Source organism: Dermacentor silvarum, chromosome 3 (genome assembly GCF_013339745.2).
Source record: "Dermacentor silvarum isolate Dsil-2018 chromosome 3, BIME_Dsil_1.4, whole genome shotgun sequence".
Taxonomy (NCBI): Eukaryota; Metazoa; Arthropoda; class Arachnida; order Ixodida; family Ixodidae; genus Dermacentor; species Dermacentor silvarum.
This window is the reverse complement of record NC_051156.1, coordinates 71541311-71560534: the sequence shown is the minus strand read 5'-3', so window position 1 is coordinate 71560534 and position 19224 is coordinate 71541311. Positions and strand designations below refer to the sequence as shown.

Sequence of the window (19224 nt, the reverse complement as noted above, 5' to 3'; positions counted from 1 at the left end):
AAGTGCGTAGGGCACTGGTGTAGCCTTGAGAAAGCGTGGTATAACGGCTTCTTTTCTGTGCAGCGTCACAGGGGGCCCCTTGCGACAGCCCAACCGCTCTTCAAGAATTTCAGAGAATTCTGCTAGAAGCTTCGCTATCGCTGCGTCGCAATGAATCACATTTACGTTCTGCGGCACGCATTCTTCCAGTAGCGCCATGCCGGCATTTTGGAAGGCTTGGATGGTGTTCCGGCCGCACTATAGAGGCCCGTCGCAATCTACTACAACCAGCGAGCTTGCGCGTTGCCGCATTTGACTTTCACGGTCATTCGGCCTTGGAGAGGCAGCGGCCCCAGGAAGCACGATAGGCGCAGTGAAGTATTCTCCAGCGCCGGCCACCACTGCCGATGGCTCTTGAAAACTCTCTTCGGAATGACGCTGATAGCCGACCCTGTATCAACCAGCATGTGTAACCTCCGGCCTTCCCAGACAAAATCTTTTTCGAACGGTCGTACGGAGTCGTTGCTACCACAGCTGTGAGCTACCAAAGCGTACATCATTTGTTCTTCTTGACTTCCGTCTGGTCCTTTCACCGCGTACGTCCCCGAGGAGTTACCGCGACCGCTGGAGCACATCCTTGCCAGGTGTCCCTTTCTGCCGCACTTGTGACACGTCGCTTTCTTGTGTCTGCACACTTCCGAAGCGTGGTTCGAGCCGCATCTCCCGCATTGTGTAGACTCGGTCCTGGAGCCAGGCCCGTGTCCAGATTTCCGCGGATTCCTCCTGAGCCTCTGTACGAAATTGGCAGCACCGTTGTCGTTGAAGCTGCTTTTTTGCATTGCCCGGACATTTGTTTCGGCTGTTTCCGCTGCTATCGCAAATGCCTGTGCCTCCGCCAGGTTTAACTTCTTTTGCGACAGCAAATGTCGTCGTGCTTCTTCATCCCGGATCCCGCACACAATCCGATCCCGCAACATGCGGTCCAGGAACTTGTAGAAATTGCAATCCTTAGCAAGGCGTCTCAGATCGGTGACGTAGTCCCGTACCTTTTCGCCTTCCGCTTGGCTTCGCATAAAGATAGCGTAGCTGGCGGCAATCTCATTTGCTTGCGGATCGAAGTAGTTGTCCAGGTGTTGTACGACGGCCTCAAAGCTCAGGCTGTTCACCGATTCCGACTGGCATTGCCCCTGAAGCACGCGATCAACGTTGTCACTCAGTGCCGACACCAGAAGCGCACGTCGTTTTCCTTCATCTGTGATGGCGTGGCCTTCGAAAAAGGCCTCCAAACGAACACGGTAAGGGCTCCAGCTACTGGTCGTGTCGTCGAACTCGGGTGGCCTCGCTGTCATCGTACCGCTATGCCACCCTCTTCGCCACTGAAATGACGCCGCCTAGCTGGCAGGTAGAGGCTGAATCAAAGAACCTTTATTGCTCGGTGTTACAGGTTTTTAAGTCAACGGAAATGATCACATGAACGGCCTTGATAAGCGAGAATGCGACACGTACAAGCAGTCCTGCTCATGCTATACATCAGTAAGCTCGCTTGATAACACAACAATTACAAAGCCTACTTTGTCTGTCATTTTCATATTTCCTTAAATCTGAAACAGATTTCACACCATAAACATTTCTGTACAAAAAATTCAGTGAAGCTATGTCAATATTTTTACTCATGCGCATCAAAGAAAAGAACATGCATTGTTATTCATCTTGCCTACTCCTTTCCTGTGCACCATGTTAATTATGTTCTAGCAATAGACCCGCACGATCATAGCATGTTTTTTTCATTAATAATGAAAAAATAACAAAGGTAATTGCACTTGTTTTTGTAAGCTTAAACCCCCTTCTTTATTGAAGTGTTGCTACACGGAAACAGCAAAAAAGTTTTTCTCTGGAAGTCCAGCATTATGGAGACTATATATTTAACAATCGACCTTATTTCGTACTGATGTGGTATGATGAATCAGTGGCTTAAATTTTTTCACCCAACTGCAATAATCCTATGAGACTAAGAAAACAATTTGGGTTACAGCAAGCATGCAGGCCTGCCTGTTTAATTGAACTGCACTAATGCAGATTGCCTTGAGAGGGACACAAGTTCATTGTTATGCTGAAAGGTCAGAGCTATATAAATGCTCAAAGTTCCTAATGTTGACATGGAATGTGTCCTTAGATTTAGGTGCACGTTAAAGAGCTACAGGTGGTCGAAATTATTCCGGAGTCCCCCACTATGGCATGCCTCCTAATTATATCGTGGTGTTGGCACGTAAAACTCCAGATTTTTTTATTATGTATTTTTGATGCGCAATGGGACGGACCACAAAGTGCTCTGGCAAACTTGAGATCGAGAGCAGAAATGCCGAGCCTGTCAAACAGACTTGACTTGTGTCCATTGGAGGCAACAGCAAGGCAACGTAAGTGAGACAACTGATCGGTTCAAACTGCAGAAGCAGATGTAAAGTGACATAGACGCGAGGACCCTGCAATTCAAGCCAGAGAAGCAGAAGTATACACAGTTTTATACACCACAACCTTGCAGTTTGAGCAGCTGAGCTTTAGGGTCAGCAAGCAAATGCACCAATCACCCTCTTGTCACACCATCGTCATCGTATACATGTCATACAGTTGTCCAGGAAGCTGGTTGTTTGGGTGAGTTGGTACGTAGTGCATCCATGTTTGAATATCAGCGCAACACAGAAAGGGACATGACACAAGCACTCGTGTTGTGCCCCTTTCTGTGTTGCGCTGATATTCATTCAAATATAGTCGTTGTCATAGACTCATCGTCGCATTGCTCTCATGCCACAGTTGTTTCACCATCGTCATCATTTCAGAATATTCATTGTGCCATCATTATACAGTTGTCACGCATTCACTGTCAATGTGGTAATGTCACTGTGGTCGTTCTTTCGTCTTTATTCCACCCTTGTAATTAAATCTCATCATACCGTGGTCATCCCATTGCAGACTCGCCAACCTCAGAATTTGAAGGATGCAATTGGAGCCATCATGCCACCTTCAGCTGCGCTAGTGTATGCCTAGAAAGCTGACGAGCACTCAAGCATCACACAAGAGCATAGTAGTTTAAACCAGTACTCTATAAAACATTCCTTACACTGAATTGTCAAAGGGCAAGCAGGGCCTTCAGACCCCCAAGCAATTCAGTGAGCTCGAAATCAGTAGCGAAAACGCCCAGCTCGCATCAGAGGTAACGCTTGAACATTTGTGTTGTACGCTGGTAACCGTCCTGCAAGTTTTTTGGTCAGTTACTTTTGTGCCACATGTGCATAATTTACTATGTGTGACATCAAGCTCAATATCTCCAATAATCTACACACTGCTGAAGACTATCATGAGCAGCAAAAGACGCCGTGCAGTGGCCTTGTGGCTTACTTAAGACTGTCACAGCCTGTTGTGAACTGCCTAACACACCCTTATGCAGCTGACAAGATTCTAGAGATAAAAACTGATAATTAAATACACGTGCTTAAAGAACACACAAGTGATTTACTGCCAGTGCTTCACACTAAAACAGTGCACATGACTACGAGAAATGACAGAGACAAGTGCTCTGCACTGAGGTTTTATTACACAAAAAGATTAATATATGCACCAAAGCACACTATGTAAACAGTGAAATTAATATAAAATTAAACGTTCAGTTATAGAATTTCTTTTTTGTTAAGCAAAAGTGAGGGGTGAATGATGCAAAAGTTGAGCGTCCTTTAACATTGAAAGCCTCTACAATCTCGCGTGATCCGGTCCGCATGCCTGAGAAAAAAATGCTCTTTGAAAAATGGAGCCCATGCTTTTTCAATGCGCTATAACTTGAGAAAGAGGGCTGGTTCGTCTTTCGTGCTCCCTCAGTCTCATATTCAAACTTCTTCCAGTCTGTCCGACGTATTATGAACCACATAACAAAGGCTAATTGCACAATATCTGTGGTACAACCAAATGCTTGTGAAATAGTATTTAACCCTACGGTTGACTTCCGTTTTCTGCCAAAACTGAAACACAAATTCCAATGAACTTTTGTGGCAGAGAAAATAAGCTGCTGCATTTCAATAAGCTGGGTATATTTTTCTCTTTCCCAAAATTAAAAACCCAGCTCAAAAGTCACTATTTTGGCACGAAAGGGTTAATCAAGCTCAGATCGCTGGACCTAGGGTGATAGACACCTTTCGGAAAGAAGACTGCTATAGGACATATTCGCAAAGCGGAAGGAATGCTGGGAGAGCATTATTGCTGCGCAACGGGAATATTTCAAAAGTGAGTGTTTGAATGCACATATATAAGCTGTCTGTTTTTCTTTTTGTTTTTTTTTTCAAATCAGAGTTCATTCTCGAAACATTATGGTACGACCATGTATTTCGAATAACATTCATTAAAATACGAATTAAGACATTTTCAAATAGTGCAGTCATGGTTTCGAGAGTTCTTTATTGTGCATAATAGTAAGGTTACAAATGGAGATTATACAAACATACAGAGGGAGGTCCCATAGTCAAGACTGTACAGAGGACCTCCCAACACCCAAATTGTTAAGTATGGCATTGCGGTACCATGATTGAAATCTGTTTGCAAGTCATGTTCGTATGTGCAGGAAAGCAATATTTAAAGACAAGTGGGTACGTTGAAGCAAGTATACTTCAGAGGTCACATTAGCTTAAGGGCCTGTAAAAAATGGTTCATCGTTTTGGAGCAGGTGGGAAGTGTTTGCCACGAGAGGTAAGAATCGCAAAAAGTGGCAGTCAGGACAGGAACCGCATTTGAACCAGTGCAGATTCTGGCTTTCTGTAACAATACTTTTTCATTTACAATGCTTACCATGGACTGCAAGGACAAGACTCCAAAAATATTTCCACTGAGACACTGAGCACATTTATTATTTACAATATAGCTGACTTCAGCAACAGTCGTTGCAGAAGCAACAGATATGAGTGCATATACATAGCAAAAGTCTCTCAAAAAGATAGTAGTAACAAGGAAATAAAAGTGTACAAAAGACGGATGCGGTGACAATCAACATTTGAAAATTATTAATGTCATGTTGCAACTGAATAAAAATTCAATTCCTCTTCGTTATCTGTGAAAAGGCTGAGTGATTAAATTACAGTTGAAGAGGGACTAATGAAAGGCTACATTGAGCAATGAAGTCAAGCTCAATATTTCGAGTCTCTATACATGCTTTATCAACTCTTCTTGTGCATTAGAAGAATAGTGATCTTCTATATCTACGTTGTGTTGCGTATGAGAATTGCCATGGACATTCTTTGGGTGCTTACAACGAAGCGACCCCTTCTTCAGCGCCTTCCTAGGTGATGACGGGGCTTGGCGCAGACTTGACAGGCAAAGAAGCTCCCTTTGAGGTGACGGCAACCGCTGCATTCTGTAGACGGCGATTACCATCAAGGCGAGGCTCTGCAAACTGCTACAAGTTGACCGTCACGGAGAGCCACCAATTGTGGCAAGGAGACAATGTCGATAACTTTCATGGGAACAGCATGATGCCCTGTTTCCCGATTCGCTCACCATTGCAACATAGGCGGGTGCAAAGGTTGGACATCAGAGACGGAGTCCAGCAAAGTGGTGCGACCATGGACAAAGTGCCGTGAACAGTGCAACCTCTCTGATTGGCCAGAACAAGGTCATCCCATTCCCTTGTGTAGGAAACTAGGAGAAGAAAACTGCTGTAAAAGGACCTCTCGAGTGTGACTGAGAGAGCTCCGACTAGAACCCTACTATTTGCTTCAATTACCTCTTCTTTCGCTCCTACTCTCGGACGTACTATATCCCCCCCCCCCCATGCCTGGAAGATTCCTGGCCCTGAACACTACCCCGAGTCTCAACAACTGGATGGTGAGCGGTGGGATCAATGCAGCACATCATGACATCATGGTATAGGGCGAGTACGTCTGGCTTTGCGCTTGAGATACATCATGTCTTCAGCTTAGAAATTGCTAAAAACCAAGAGTGTTTACAAGTGCCTAGATAAATTCTGGTTGTTGCGTTGCATGTCTCAGCAGAAAGCGGCTTTCAGCATGAATCTGAAAAAGTTACAGATGCCAGACCTCGTAATCATATATAAAGAATTGGGGGGTGGACGTTAGCCAAGTAAACAGGAAGCCTCACATTTTTGAGGCCATTCAAGCCATCGGCGCCGATGAAGATCTACAAGAGTTTGGGGAACTGATTGACAGTAGGAAGCACCAAGAAAATGAAGAGAAAGAGCAAAGAAAGATAGAGGAAGCGCAAGGAAAGATAGAGTAAGAGCAACACCTAGAAATGAGGCAACGAGAGGAAGAACGTGAGCTAGAAAGGAAGTGCATAGACCTAGAGATCCGCAAATTGATTGGCATGTAACTCGGAAAGCGTGCAAACACCACACAGTGCGATCAAATAGTTCTTTTTCAAGATAAAGCATTTAATGACATAGAACATTTCTTTGTCATCTTTAAGATGACGTGCCAGAAAATGGGCTATTCTAGTACTACCTGGCCTCAGATTGTATTGACTCTGCTGCCATCCTGGGCGTCCGACATTGCTGCACGGTTGAATGTAGAAGATGCTAACGACAAGAGAAAATTCAAGCCGGCCATGTTAGATTCCGCTTGTCCACTGAAGACTTTTGGCAGCGATTTCGTGGGGCATTGGTAAGGGCAGGCAAGTACTACTGAGAGTATGCCTATAAGCTAAAACCATGTTTAGTTGAATGGTTGAAGAGTGTCGAAGCATTCGGTAGCCACAACAACATTGTGGAGTAAAAGGGCTAGAACAATTCTATAAAGGTCTGTCTGATCCCATGAAATTTTGGATCGAAGATAGAACCATAGCGACCATTCAAGCAGATGCAAAGTTAGAGGAGTACACCTCGTGCAGGCTTAATCAGCATGAATGGCTAAAATGAAGGGGCCAGTATGGCACCTCCTTCCCTTTTGAAAGGCTCCTGGGGTGGACACAAAAGCGACACCGCCAGAAAGGGTGCGCGAGAACTGAGGAGTAGGGGAGACAGCACGCCCATCAATGGACAGGAACAGGATAATGAGCAAATGGCAAGCGCGCTGAACAGTCGGGAAAAAAAGGCTTCGAGGGGACGTGACCTGTAATATGCAACCAGTTCAAGCGGCCAGGACATATGGCAGCTCTTTTTAAACATCGCAGAAAAGTATTCTCGTATATGAGCAACACGTACAGAGGAAAACTATAAACTTCTGGGGAGGTACATGTATGACTAGACAATAAATAATAAACAGTGCAAAGTATTCAGAGATTTTCACAGCGACCCTTGACCAAATTCATCTGTCCCTGGTACACACAGATTACACTGGTGAATGCGTATGGATTAGACAGGTGATTGATGCTCAGTTTCTGCTTGCCAGTGATCAAAGTAATCGTTGAAGGTCCCTTTGGTAGGCTCGAGACCAAAGCCACGGTGTCAAAGAACCTTCCCGTTCATTACCCTTATTTGTTTTTGAACAAGTCAGACCAACTTCTAAAAGACAAGGGTTTAAGCTTTTGCAAGAGCATAGTCTTGGCTCTAACACGATCAAAGGCACGCGAAATGGCAGCTATGTTGGTGCACAGGAAAGATAAGGAAACAAATGCATTCACTAACAATAAAAACGGTCTTTCAGGGAAACGTGGTAGAGTCGAGAAGGCAGAGAAGCGCCCCATCCGAGCGCCGCCAAAGAAGCGACAGATGAGAGAGTATTGTCATCAAGTTCGCTTGCGTTTAAGAAGCCATACAATGTCAGTGCTCACAATATGCACGAAGAACAGATGGCAGATGAAAGTATTGGGCGGTTGGATGCGTGTCAGCTGGAGGGTGTGGCGCAAGAGAATGTGAATTTTTTTAAAACATAAGGAATTTTGTTTTGTTTCACACCCATCAGGACAAGTGCGAGATATCTTTTGAACAGTTAGTGGTACCGGCTAAATACTGGGCAGACATGCTCCATATGGCCCATGATAATTCAATAATTCATGGTCAGGGCACTTGGGGATAAAGAAAACTAAAGCCAGGCTGCTGCAGGGGCTTTACTGGCCAGGATGTTTACACGACACAGAAACATTTGCAGCGAGACGTATGCCAGCGGGTAGGGAAACGTAATGACAAGTGGAAGGCACCAGTGAGGCTGGTTCCTATATTATCCGAGCCATTTCGGCGCTTTGTTATTCATACAGTGAGACTGCTGCCTATGATTTCCTTGGAGCACAAGTAGCTGCTCACAATGATTTGCCACACGACTAATTTCCCGGTGGGTATTCCTCTGAGAGAACTCAGCTCATCGGAACACCCTATCATGTACATTAGCCGCAAACTAATTATTTTAGAGGAAGCTTATAGCACCCCCGAGAAGGACTGTGCGTGCCTAGTTTGGGCAACACAAAAACCGTCATGCTACCTTTATGGCTCCAAGTTCACGTTTCAGATGGACCACTGTCCACTCAAAGTGGCTGCAGAACATGTCACCTAAAAACGGCCGACTACTCAGGTGGAGTCTCACTTCAGCAGTACATATTTGATGTAGAATATTGAAAGATCAAGCTTAATGGCCAAGCGTATGGCTTGAGCAGGCCATCGGAATGATGTTACAGTCGAGTGCAAAATTTTAGAGACCACGGGAGCAGCGACTAAACTGCATCGCTGTGCCTTCTTACGACTACGCGCCCAAGTTCGAGAGCATACAGCACACGCACGTCCTTTTTTACCTGCCAGCCTGCTCGTTTGGTCGATTCAACTGAGCACGCACCAGAACGCGAGCGATAGCGCAAGGTACCACTTCTGCAGTCATCGTGCAATCGCCCGAGGGATGATATTGTCATATCGTGTCGAAAACACTTCATTTGCACTGGCAGCGCTGGGAGCATGCCACCTTCTGCGCCTCGCTTCTAGACGTTCGGCGGTGTGGAACACATGCTTTGCGTCACTATTTCTGAAATCGAGTTATGTGATAAGGTCAGGAAGCAGCGATGCCTTTTGCGCTCTACGATTCCACGGTGACTGCAGAAGTGGCACCTTGCACTCTCTCCCGCGTTACGGTGCGCCTGTTGAAGCGATCAAACGAGCAGGCTGGCACAAAGAAAAAGGACGCGCTTGTGCAGTACGCGCTCTCGAACTTAGGCGCGCAGCTGTCAGAAGGCGCAGCGATGCAGTTTAGTCGCCGTTCCCGTGGTCTCTAAAATTTTGCACTCGACTGTACATAAGAGAACCCTGCTTCTTAAGCCACGATGACTCAATAGCCCTACTATTATCGCTAAATTTTTGGTTTCTGTGAATGTTTAGAGAAGTGTTTGGATGGCTACATTTCTGCTTTAATTTTTATTCGAAAGGGCAGATGCGTCGATTTGCTGACTAGACTTGATGGCTCTCAGTGCGAGCATGGAGCTTTCCTGTGCCCAGTGAATGTGTGTGCGCTTTTGTAATACCAGAGAGGACAGAATGAAGTGAATGCTGGGACCTCAAGCTGTAGTGTGTCATTGGCCATCACTTCTAGAAAGAACCCAGAGGTCTCGACTGAACACCGACACTTCGGCCAAACTGACAGCTGGTCACGCTCAGGTCGGATCTCCCACCAGCCGAGGAGTCTGTTGCACTTCATTAAAGGAGTTCCTGAACTTTTTAGGTGTCTGCTACTTGCGCTCACACCTCTGATTGCTGCCCTTTTGCTTACCTTTGTTGGTAAAGCAACTGCCATAAAAAAGTGGCAGCTCTAGATTCAATCCCTCTATGAATTAGCTTTCATCTGCAAAGCTTTAATTTCAAGAAACTTGCATTATAATATTTGTTCAGTTCAAGGAACAAATGGCACAATACCTTGGCAGATGAGTTACCTAGGCACGCTGGTTTGACTCAGTTTGCTAAGCCGTCATTACCAGCTGATGAAAAACCACGATAGTCTACTGTTTATCTATTTCTATCTTGTGGATGAAGTTACGTGGCAACACCGTCTACATGTCACTGTGTCTTCATGGCTCCGAGTGAATATTTCACACTACACGTAACAAGTACAATGACACTAAGAAAAACGGAAAGTTGGGCATTCACTTTGATGATCAGAGTGAGAAAACACCAGGGCAAAGGAAAGAAAAGGTAAAAGGACTGTGCTCCATAAAGCTTATTGGACAAATACTTTGCTCATAAAGTTGCCACGTCACATTAAGTTCAAAAGCCCTGAATCTCCACCTCGTGCATTGATTAGCTTATCTGTCTTCAACCAAAAAATTGTAACAAATACTGCATAATTGCTCATCTACAATAGCAAATGAGCCACTTTTGCTGCGTAAAGAAACCAAGAACTAATGCCGAAATGAAAAACAGGTGTCACAGCCACCCTGAAATTTGACAGCGCGTTTTTTGTGTATTAAGGTTTCTCGTTAAAAGAATCTACATTGCATTCTCAAGACTCAGAGTCTCAACCCAGCAAGTTTCAATACTTCCCGTGCCAAAGCACCTCAAGTGTGAGAAAATACAAAGAAATGCACAATATGACACTGGCGCTAAATATTCATCACAAAACTTGAAAAGAAAAAAATAATGAATCGGAGCGGCCACCCAAGCTCTGGGAAGAAGAAGTGAACGGGTGCACGGCGGCACGAGGCGAGCTCGCAGTGTTCGAGCCAGGCGGGCAGCAGTTCCGGGCTCCTGGGGTGCACGAGACGAGCTCGCAGTGTTCGAGCCAGGCGGGCAGCAGTGCCGAGCTCCTGGGGTGAACGAGGCGAGAGGACCTGCCTGGCGAGACGTCCGTGGCAAGGTGCGGAGGATCGCGGAGCCGGGCGTGGACGAGGGCGTCCGAAGAAACAGGGCTCCTGCTGCCAGTGCTCGAGGCGCTGGCTGACCCGAGTGCCGCCGGTCCCTGAGCGGCTGCACCTGAGCTGTGCCCAGCAGCGTTCGTCTGGCACAGATGTTGCTGTGCTAGACGCGGTCCTCACGTGCGACCGCCGCACGTGGATTGCGAGCGGCGTACGAGCTGGCCACCGAGGTCGTGCTGGACAAGGCGTTCCCTGGCTGCTGCCGTTGCTGCTCCTGAGCGTGCCGAGCCCGAAGCAGAATGAAACAGTCTGGCCTTCATTTTCTGGAGTGATAATCAACATTTTTTCCCAAATGCATGAAAAGAGATTTGAGAAAGCCCAAGCTGGTTTAGTGTTGCTCTTTAGTCTCCTTTTCAACGCTTGTCTATCCTGACGAGATCATGGTGGACAGTTCTACATCTTTTTAGCGCTCATTAAAACACTCATCTATCCTAAGGGTAGATTGTCCAAAGAAAGTGGTGAACAGGTCAACAGCTCCTGTATCGTCTCTTTAATAGTAGTGACAGGACATTTTCTCGCTTAGATAAAGGTGCAAACCTTCGAATCCCTATCAAAATAGTGGCAAGCATCAGAGCACGATAATTTACCAATATACTTGTTTCTACACACTCCTTCCGGTTTCAGTGATGTTAGGATACTTTCGCTTGCTTGTCAAAACATGCTTTTGTGACCTGACAGTTGTTTTCTTCTGCAAACTAAAGCAACAGACCAACATCTTGAATTGAGATCTTAAGGACTGTAAATAGACCCACACTTTTTAGCAGGGTAATACATTAGACACTCTAGAAAAGATGGTACTAGCATGAATGCACAGTGAACTTGCTCTTGTTACGGCACATAAAATGTGTCAGCTCCACAGCCACGCAACTCTCAGTACTGCCTACTTATACCTGTGCCACACGGGTACAAATGACATCATTCGTTAATGTGTTAAGTAACCCGACATTTTCGTGGTGCTGCCACACATCCAAATTTAATTACATTTGGCATTGATGTCGATGACAGCCTCTTCTGAAGTTAGCAATGTTAAAGGACAAAAAAAATAACTGAATTTACATGTTTCATTCCCCTTTATGAAGTGTGGCATGTAAAAACAAGCATACTATGTTGCCACTAGCTTGAGTTTGTTGCCGTCTTTTACAAAGTTGCAACTGACCATATAAACTTCAGCCACTGCACTTTAATTCCTACACCCAAAAGCAAAATGACCCCTGCCACATCAAAGCAGTTCCAACACCTACCCGAGGAAGTTTGGCGAGTACAACTCCTGACAGGAGCATTGTAGTTAAATGTTATGCATAAATAATTTTTTTACTTGATAAAGGCTGTTTTATTGGATGTAAAGGCAGTCTATTGTTCTGAACTGCGCAAGCTATGGCACCAAGAGTATGCATTTCTCGGTCGAATGAGTTCTGGCGAATGCATGGCGTTAGTTTTGTCTCTGTGGCAACACACAAATGGCATTAAAATTGATGGCATTAGCAAGTTAATGTTAATTTCAAATCCCAGCCGCCGCGACCCCATTTTCGTGGGGTCAAAGTGCAAGAATGCTTGTGTACCGTGCATTGGGGGCACGTTAAAGATCCCATGGTGGTCAAAATTAATCCGGAGACCCCCGCTATGGCATGCCTCATAACGAAATCGTGGTTTTGGCACGTAAAATCCCAGAATTAGGTTAATGTCATTTTCTGTGCCAGTGTGGCACAGGTATTCTGTATCTTCTAGTGCTCCACCTCCTTCCCTTTTGTGAAACACAATATAGCAACGACAACCTGCTCAAACACAAACACGACAACCTGCTGTCTGCAACTGAAGATATTACTGTAGGTGCAGGAGAGGCAAAATTACATGTCCTTGTTTGTAGCTCAACTTCAGGCATTGATGTTTGCCTTGAAGATCAGAAAGAGGCCAGGTCCTAAAGTCACGCCCAACTGCATCACATCGCCAGATATGAAGGCAAGACGATGGCAGCGGAACTTTAAAAAAGTCCCTTTTGTTTGGCAGGACACACCCTTTGAAGCTGTCGCCCATGACCTCCAAGATGACAACAGAGTAATTCTTTAGCAAAAAGCAGTCTCCCGCCTTTACTTGGTGCTGTTGCTGGTTGCCTGCAATGTGCGAAGGATGTCTGACTTCTGACATCCTCCTGCTCAGCTGAGCAAGAGGCTTGCTGGAGGAACGCAGCTTTCGTTTCATCTTTCCAAGGTAGCTTTCTTATTGAAAGGCACTGAAATCATCCAATGCACCATGGTCAAGGCACTGATCCGCAAGGTGAATCAGGTGTGCACATTGTACACGAGCTGCCTTTTCCCATACAACTGGCCAAGCTCTTGTACAAAGTACCTAAGCAGGTCCCGAGCAAACTGGTTGTAAACCCTATAATAGTTAGGCGATACCAGGATTCCAAGAGCCACGTGAAAAAGCAGAAAATGCCTGTACTGTTGTTTAGCAGGACACGCTTCAGGACTATTGGCCCCACGTAGAGAAGAAACGTTGTAAATTCTGTTGCCTTCCACCGGTCAATTTCCTCAGTTCCCCTTGGCTTTCTTTGAAAGTGGGCAGGGAAGGCTTTGGAAGATTCCCGCAGGCGTTCATTGAGCTGATAATGGTCGAGCCTGCCAAGTCTCGTCCCACTACCTGGGCACACCCAGTTTCTCAGCAGTCGCCGCATCACACCGAGGCAGACAAGATGCGCATGTATTCTGTTGGAAAACATTTCACCATGTCAACATCTAGAGAAGCAAATGGTGACACGCCAGTGTGATGGCTTTTATCTTGTTGCGAGCGAAATGCTGCGTCCGTACGAAGCGGCGCATGCAGGTCAGGAAACGTCACCCTGTTCTCAACATATAAGCCTTTCTGGGTGCACCGTTCACACGCATGGTAGCCAGAGTGCCCAGTTATGGCCTTAATGAAGCTCCTCGCAGGGGCGTCACACACCATTGCAGTCAGGTTCAAACGAACGTGGACACCTTTTAAAATCAACCCATTGGAAGTGAGATTGTGTACTTCTTCTAAAAATGGTTCAAGATAATTTTGGAGGCTCGGTGGTTTTCCCAGTCCACAGTAAACGCTGACCACAAATGATGCAGATCCAGTCAGGTTTGCAATTCGGCACAGTATACGCCAAAACGCTGTCTGGCTACTCCTGTAGAGGGGTACACAATCAATGCTTCCTTGAAGTTTGATTTCTTGCGGTAACTACCCTGACTCCACTGTTCGCCGAATGCATTCTTCCAGACTAAAATGCACAAATGAACCCTCTTGCTCTAGTTGTGCCTTTCGCTCGGTTTTCATGACAGTCCGTGCGCCTTTAGGCAGTTCGCGAATGCCTCGTCGACGGCAAAAATCCAGGATATCATTGGTACTGGCATGTGTCAAGTTGTGCTTGGCAGCTTTAATGGCAAATTCTTCAGCTGCAGACAGTCCGTGTTCCGCAGGCACATTCGACGAAGCTTCTTGGCAGGCAGAGTCATCAGGTCGTATGTCCTGGGGTACCTCAATATCTGACACTGTACTGCCTGATGACACAAGATCTGCAGAGCCCACGCGAATGTCACAGTCTTGTCTGCTTCCAGAGTATTGATCGCGTGAGCCACCCGCTGCTGACTCTGCATGCGAGTGTTCTCCGCCAAGAACAAGCTCCGGTACATCAGCGCGTCCACTTTGAGCGCATTCATCACTTGAGCTGCGGCCGTGAAATTTACCTTGACCTGCACCGCCTTCAAGTTGCCCGCCGCCAACATACTCCCGCAAAGCAGCTGGTCCGATGCTGTCGCAAGCGTCGTCAGGCTGAACCTCGGTTCTCGGTCGTTTGCTGACACCGCGTGATAGAGCGTGCATTGACGTAGAAACGGGGCAAGCAAAAGGTTCGCTTGCGAGCCTCTCGTTGTTTTCAGAGCATGGCAGCAATGACGAAGCCCTTTTAGTGAGCTGCGGGACGCCGAGCTCCTGCAATATCTTGTCGTAGTCCTTTCTGATGGCTCGATACATAGTCCACTTAGAATTCATGACTGGACTATGACCAAGACAAACTACTAGACGTACAAAAGCGAACGCGAACCAGCAAACAAGAAACGTACTTCACGGACTGGGAATGGGATAATGCGAGAGGGCACTTGATGATGATGACGATCATGCCAGTCAGTGCACACATCTCGGTGAAATGGGAGATCGACAGGCAATGCCAGGTCGGACAAAAATGTTGACGACAAGAAAAAAAAAAGAACACAGAGCTAAAATATTTTCCTTATGAATGATAGCGATGGCGATGCTGGATGGCGACGTGCCTGGTGTCAGTGCCGTGAGCACAACCTGTTTATGACGAGCCATGTGACGAGCTCTTGAAAATTGTTTCTCGTCGCTTCCCTGTATTTCCCTCTCGATTGCTCTTCCTTCCTTCTTAGGTATCACCCAGTCGGGGCCCAGATTAGGACCGCAAGCCCCTGGGTGATGGGCAGTACAGCCTTTTTTCGCCCGTGTGCTTGGACAACCCACATGAATGCGAATAAAGAATTAGTATTATTTTCCGGCAGTAACTGCTTTATCTTGTGGCCCTGACAAGCGCGGATAACACAGATCTATATAACAAGGGAAAGAAACTATAGGCCGATATTTGTAGTTATCAGCTGGGCTCGATTTTATCCCATTCAAATCATCATCCGCTTACGACAGGCCGGTCGTCATTATATCGTTCGGTACAAGAAAACTGGCCGAGTTTTAAATATTACGCGAACGTAGGCGAAATTTACAATAGAATTGCTACACTATATGATTTCCACTTTCCTTATTTTTTTATTGATATGATATGAGGAGATGTTGACGCACAAGTAAGGCGCCGGCTACTCCTCAACTCTTGAATACGTCTAACCTACAACATACAGGGTTTAAAATAGCCTTCTCATATAAGCAACGTTTGCACAGCAACACGGTGAGGAAAAAAAAGTGGTACATACAATGTAGAAGTTCAATCACTCCACTGCACTGAAGAAAAAAGTCTCAGGAATATAAACAATAATGGCACCTTACAATACAGTCTCTAGTCAGCGGGTGGTGCACACATCGTGTACATGCATTTTTACATATAGTGACATATAATCACATTTTCACATATAGTCAGCACATAATATAAACATAAATCACAAATCCACAAATCATAATCTCAACACTTTCCTTATTAATATGTGTAACTTGGGCATGATTTCCCCCGCAGGGGCGTATGCGCAAGCAGGCGTTTGGTGTGTTGCGACACCGCGCACCCGAGCACATGAGGGTTGGACCCTCTACGTGTCGCCTTGCGTGGCTTAGCCGTGTCCGGGGAAAAGGGGATCCTGGGGGTTGAGCCAAAGCCGGGTGTTTGGACCTTTACGGCCCCTCGGCAGAGGCAACACACCTCTTTGGCCTCTGCTTCACGTAGACGGCCCCCCTGGGCTGACCCACCCAGGGGAAACCGGCTGGTCGCCTTTTCCTATCCCCCTCTCTGCCCTTTTTTCTTTCCTATCTCCTTTCTTTACTGTCCTGTCTCCTCTTCTCTTCAGTTACTTCCTCACTTTCATAGGCGGCTCGGGTTAACCTTGTGTAGGTGCCCTCTCTTGGGTTTATATATAAGGTTATAGCGGCAATGTACGGCTGGCGCGTGCAGCCTTACACGTTAAGTGCTGCAGCGTCCCCTTGTTGGACTCCGTGGTGGGTGGCTGCCATTGCTGCCGAAGTACACTATACTCCTATGGGGACACCTGCTTTTCCACGGCTTCTTGATCGTCTCCCTCAGAAGAGGGGACGCACCGATGAGTTTTTGAATTTGTTCACCCGGCCTAAAGACATTTTCCCACGATATCAGGTAGTACATAGTGAAAGAACTGAAAGACTAGCGAGAACCATATCCCCACTTGTAGTTGCGAAAACCTTGACCAACACTCTAGGCCCTGGCTACAAAGTCACCAAAATGCCAAGTGGGGACCTTCTGCTTGAGCTACGTGATAAGGAGCAACACAACAGACTTAGCAAGCTTGTTACCTTTGGTGATGTCCCAGTTACTGTTTCACCGCATCGTTCCATGAACACAGTACGGGGGGTAGTATCCGAAGCAGACCTCATCGACCTATCTGAAACCGAATTGCTAGAAGGATGGCAGGAGCAGAACGTCTCGAATGTGCAGCGCATTGTTATGAGGCGGGGCAACAAAGACATTCCCACGAAACACCTCATACTCACCTTCGAATTGAGCACTTTGCCACAAAGCATTGAAACAGGCTACACAAAGATAGCAGTAAGGCCATATATACCCAATCCTAGGCGATGCTACCAATGTCGAAGATTCGGCCATGGCTCACAGAACTGCCGTGGTCGACTCACCTGTGCTAAGTGTGGAGTACAAGGTCATGCCTCAGACAACTGCGAGGCCACACCTCACTGCGTTAATTGCGATGGTGAGCATCCAGCGTACTCCCGGTCTTGTCCAAGTTGGAAAAAAGAAAAGGAAATTATAACACTGAAAGTCCTAGAAAACATATCGTTCAGGGAAGCACGCAAAAGGTGCTCACCATTCCACACGACCACTTACGCTGATGCGGCGCGTCAAGGGGCAGCGTCGCAGCGGCTACTGCCACCAGCCCAGCCCGCGCGCAGCGAGCTGTCGCTTGTGGCTCCTGCCCCCAGGGTGGAAGTAGCTAAGTCTACTCCACCTAACCAGCAAACAGGCGCGGTTACCCTAGGGTTGCCGGCACCACAACGCCTGCGCTGTGGTAACACCCAGCGCAGCTCAGGCCCAAAGGCAGCCCCATCGACCTCCGGGTTGGTGGGCACAAATGTCTCGTCCTTCGCGGCGAGACTCTCTCGCGAAACTTCTCGCTCGCAAGAACACGTGTCCGGCGCCTCTCAAGAGGCAATGGACACTACACCCATCACGACGGCGCACCAAGCGCCTAAGGAGCGGCGAGGCTCCCTCGACCGCTTCAGAAAGGACAAATCCCGCGCTACAGGGCCTGGAAAGGGCTCCGTAATCTAAGGCAATACTTCCGTTTTTAGTACACACAGCACCAATTTATTTCATTATGCATACAGAAATTATACAATGGAACGTCAGAGGCCTTCTTAGGAACGTCGACGATATCCAAGAACTTCTTTACCAACACAATCCAAAAGTGCTGTGTGTACAGGAAACGCACTTAAAATCAAAACATACAAACTTTCTCCGACACTATGTTACGTTTCGTAAAGACCGTGACGATGCTCTCACATCATCAGGCGGTGTTGCCATTATAATTCACAAAAGCATAGCATGTCAACATTTGCAGCTACAAACGCCCCTCGAAGCAGTGGCAGTTCGACTTGTTCTTCTGAACAAACTCATCACCATTTGCTCGCTGTACATTGCCCCACATTACCACTTACACAAACATGAATTTCAGTCCCTTATAGACGAATTGCCAGAACCTTATCTTGTTCTTGGCGATTTCAATGCGCACAGCAGTCTGTGGGGCGACTCTCGTATCGATGCGCGAGGTCGTCTTGTTGAAGAATTTCTTTTCTCGTCTGGTGCGTGCCTCCTGAATAAGAAGGAACCTACATTTTACTGTATTGCAAACAGAACCTTTTCTTCTATTGACCTTAGCATAGCTTCCCCGTGTCTATTTCCTGAACTTGAATGGGAAGTTACTAAAAATCCTTACGGGAGCGATCACTTCCCCATAGTACTGAGAACAACCACAGAAAATAAGTCTCCACCACAAGCCCCTCGATGGAAGTTTGATACAGCAGATTGGGAGAAATTTCGAACTCTTACTAGCAATATCTCCTGGGCTGACATGTCTTCGTTAGGAATTGATGCTGCTGTAGAGTATTTCACTGCCTTCATAATTGATGCCGCTTCTAAATGCATATCCGAAATAAGTGATGTGGCATGCAAACGCAGTGTCCCATGGTGGAACGACGAATGTAGGAACGCTCGTAGGAAACAGAACAAAGCGTGGGGGTTGCTACGTGATTCACCTACTGCGGAGAATCTTATCAACCTTATATCACGCTGTGGGCGAGCAGAGGTTCCCTAGGGGAAAAAGAATACACGCTCCAAACCGCGGTATTAGCGGTGGAGAAATTTTCCCGAACGAGCGGGCTGAAGTGCGCGCCCGAAAAATCCGAGGTCATCCGGATACACGCGAAAGGCTACAAATCCAGAGGGTCGATTAGCATTGTGGTTGAGGGCCAAATGATCCGAGAGGTACCTACGATGCGAGTCCTGGGTTTGTGGCTTCAGAGCGACGGGAGAGCAGCACAGACGCTCAAAACCATCAAATCCGCAACCCACAACATAGCCCAAATGATACGTCGAGTGACGTTTAGAAAGGCGGGAATGCGAGAAATCGATACCCTAAGGCTCGTACAGGCCTTAGTGATTAGTCGAATCACATATGGCTTGCCCTACCAAATCCTGAA

General features: G+C 46.7%; 1 protein-coding gene and 1 pseudogene across 1 annotated transcript; both read right to left on the bottom strand.

Moving 5' to 3' along the window:
• Nucleotides 1–260: 260 nt before the first annotated feature.
• LOC119444469 (uncharacterized) lies at nt 261–1328 on the bottom strand. The gene has a single exon (XM_037708867.1). The coding sequence runs from the start codon at nt 1326–1328 to the stop codon at nt 261–263; it is 1068 nt and encodes a 355-aa protein (XP_037564795.1).
• Nucleotides 1329–12609: 11281 nt separating this feature from the next.
• LOC119444468 (uncharacterized) lies at nt 12610–14537 on the bottom strand (annotated as a pseudogene).
• Nucleotides 14538–19224: the final 4687 nt, after the last annotated feature.

Coding starts and splice junctions, on each gene's coding strand:
- LOC119444469 (XM_037708867.1), bottom strand. CDS start 1,328: ATGACAGCGAGGCCACCCGAGTTCGACGACACGACCAGTAGCTGGAGC.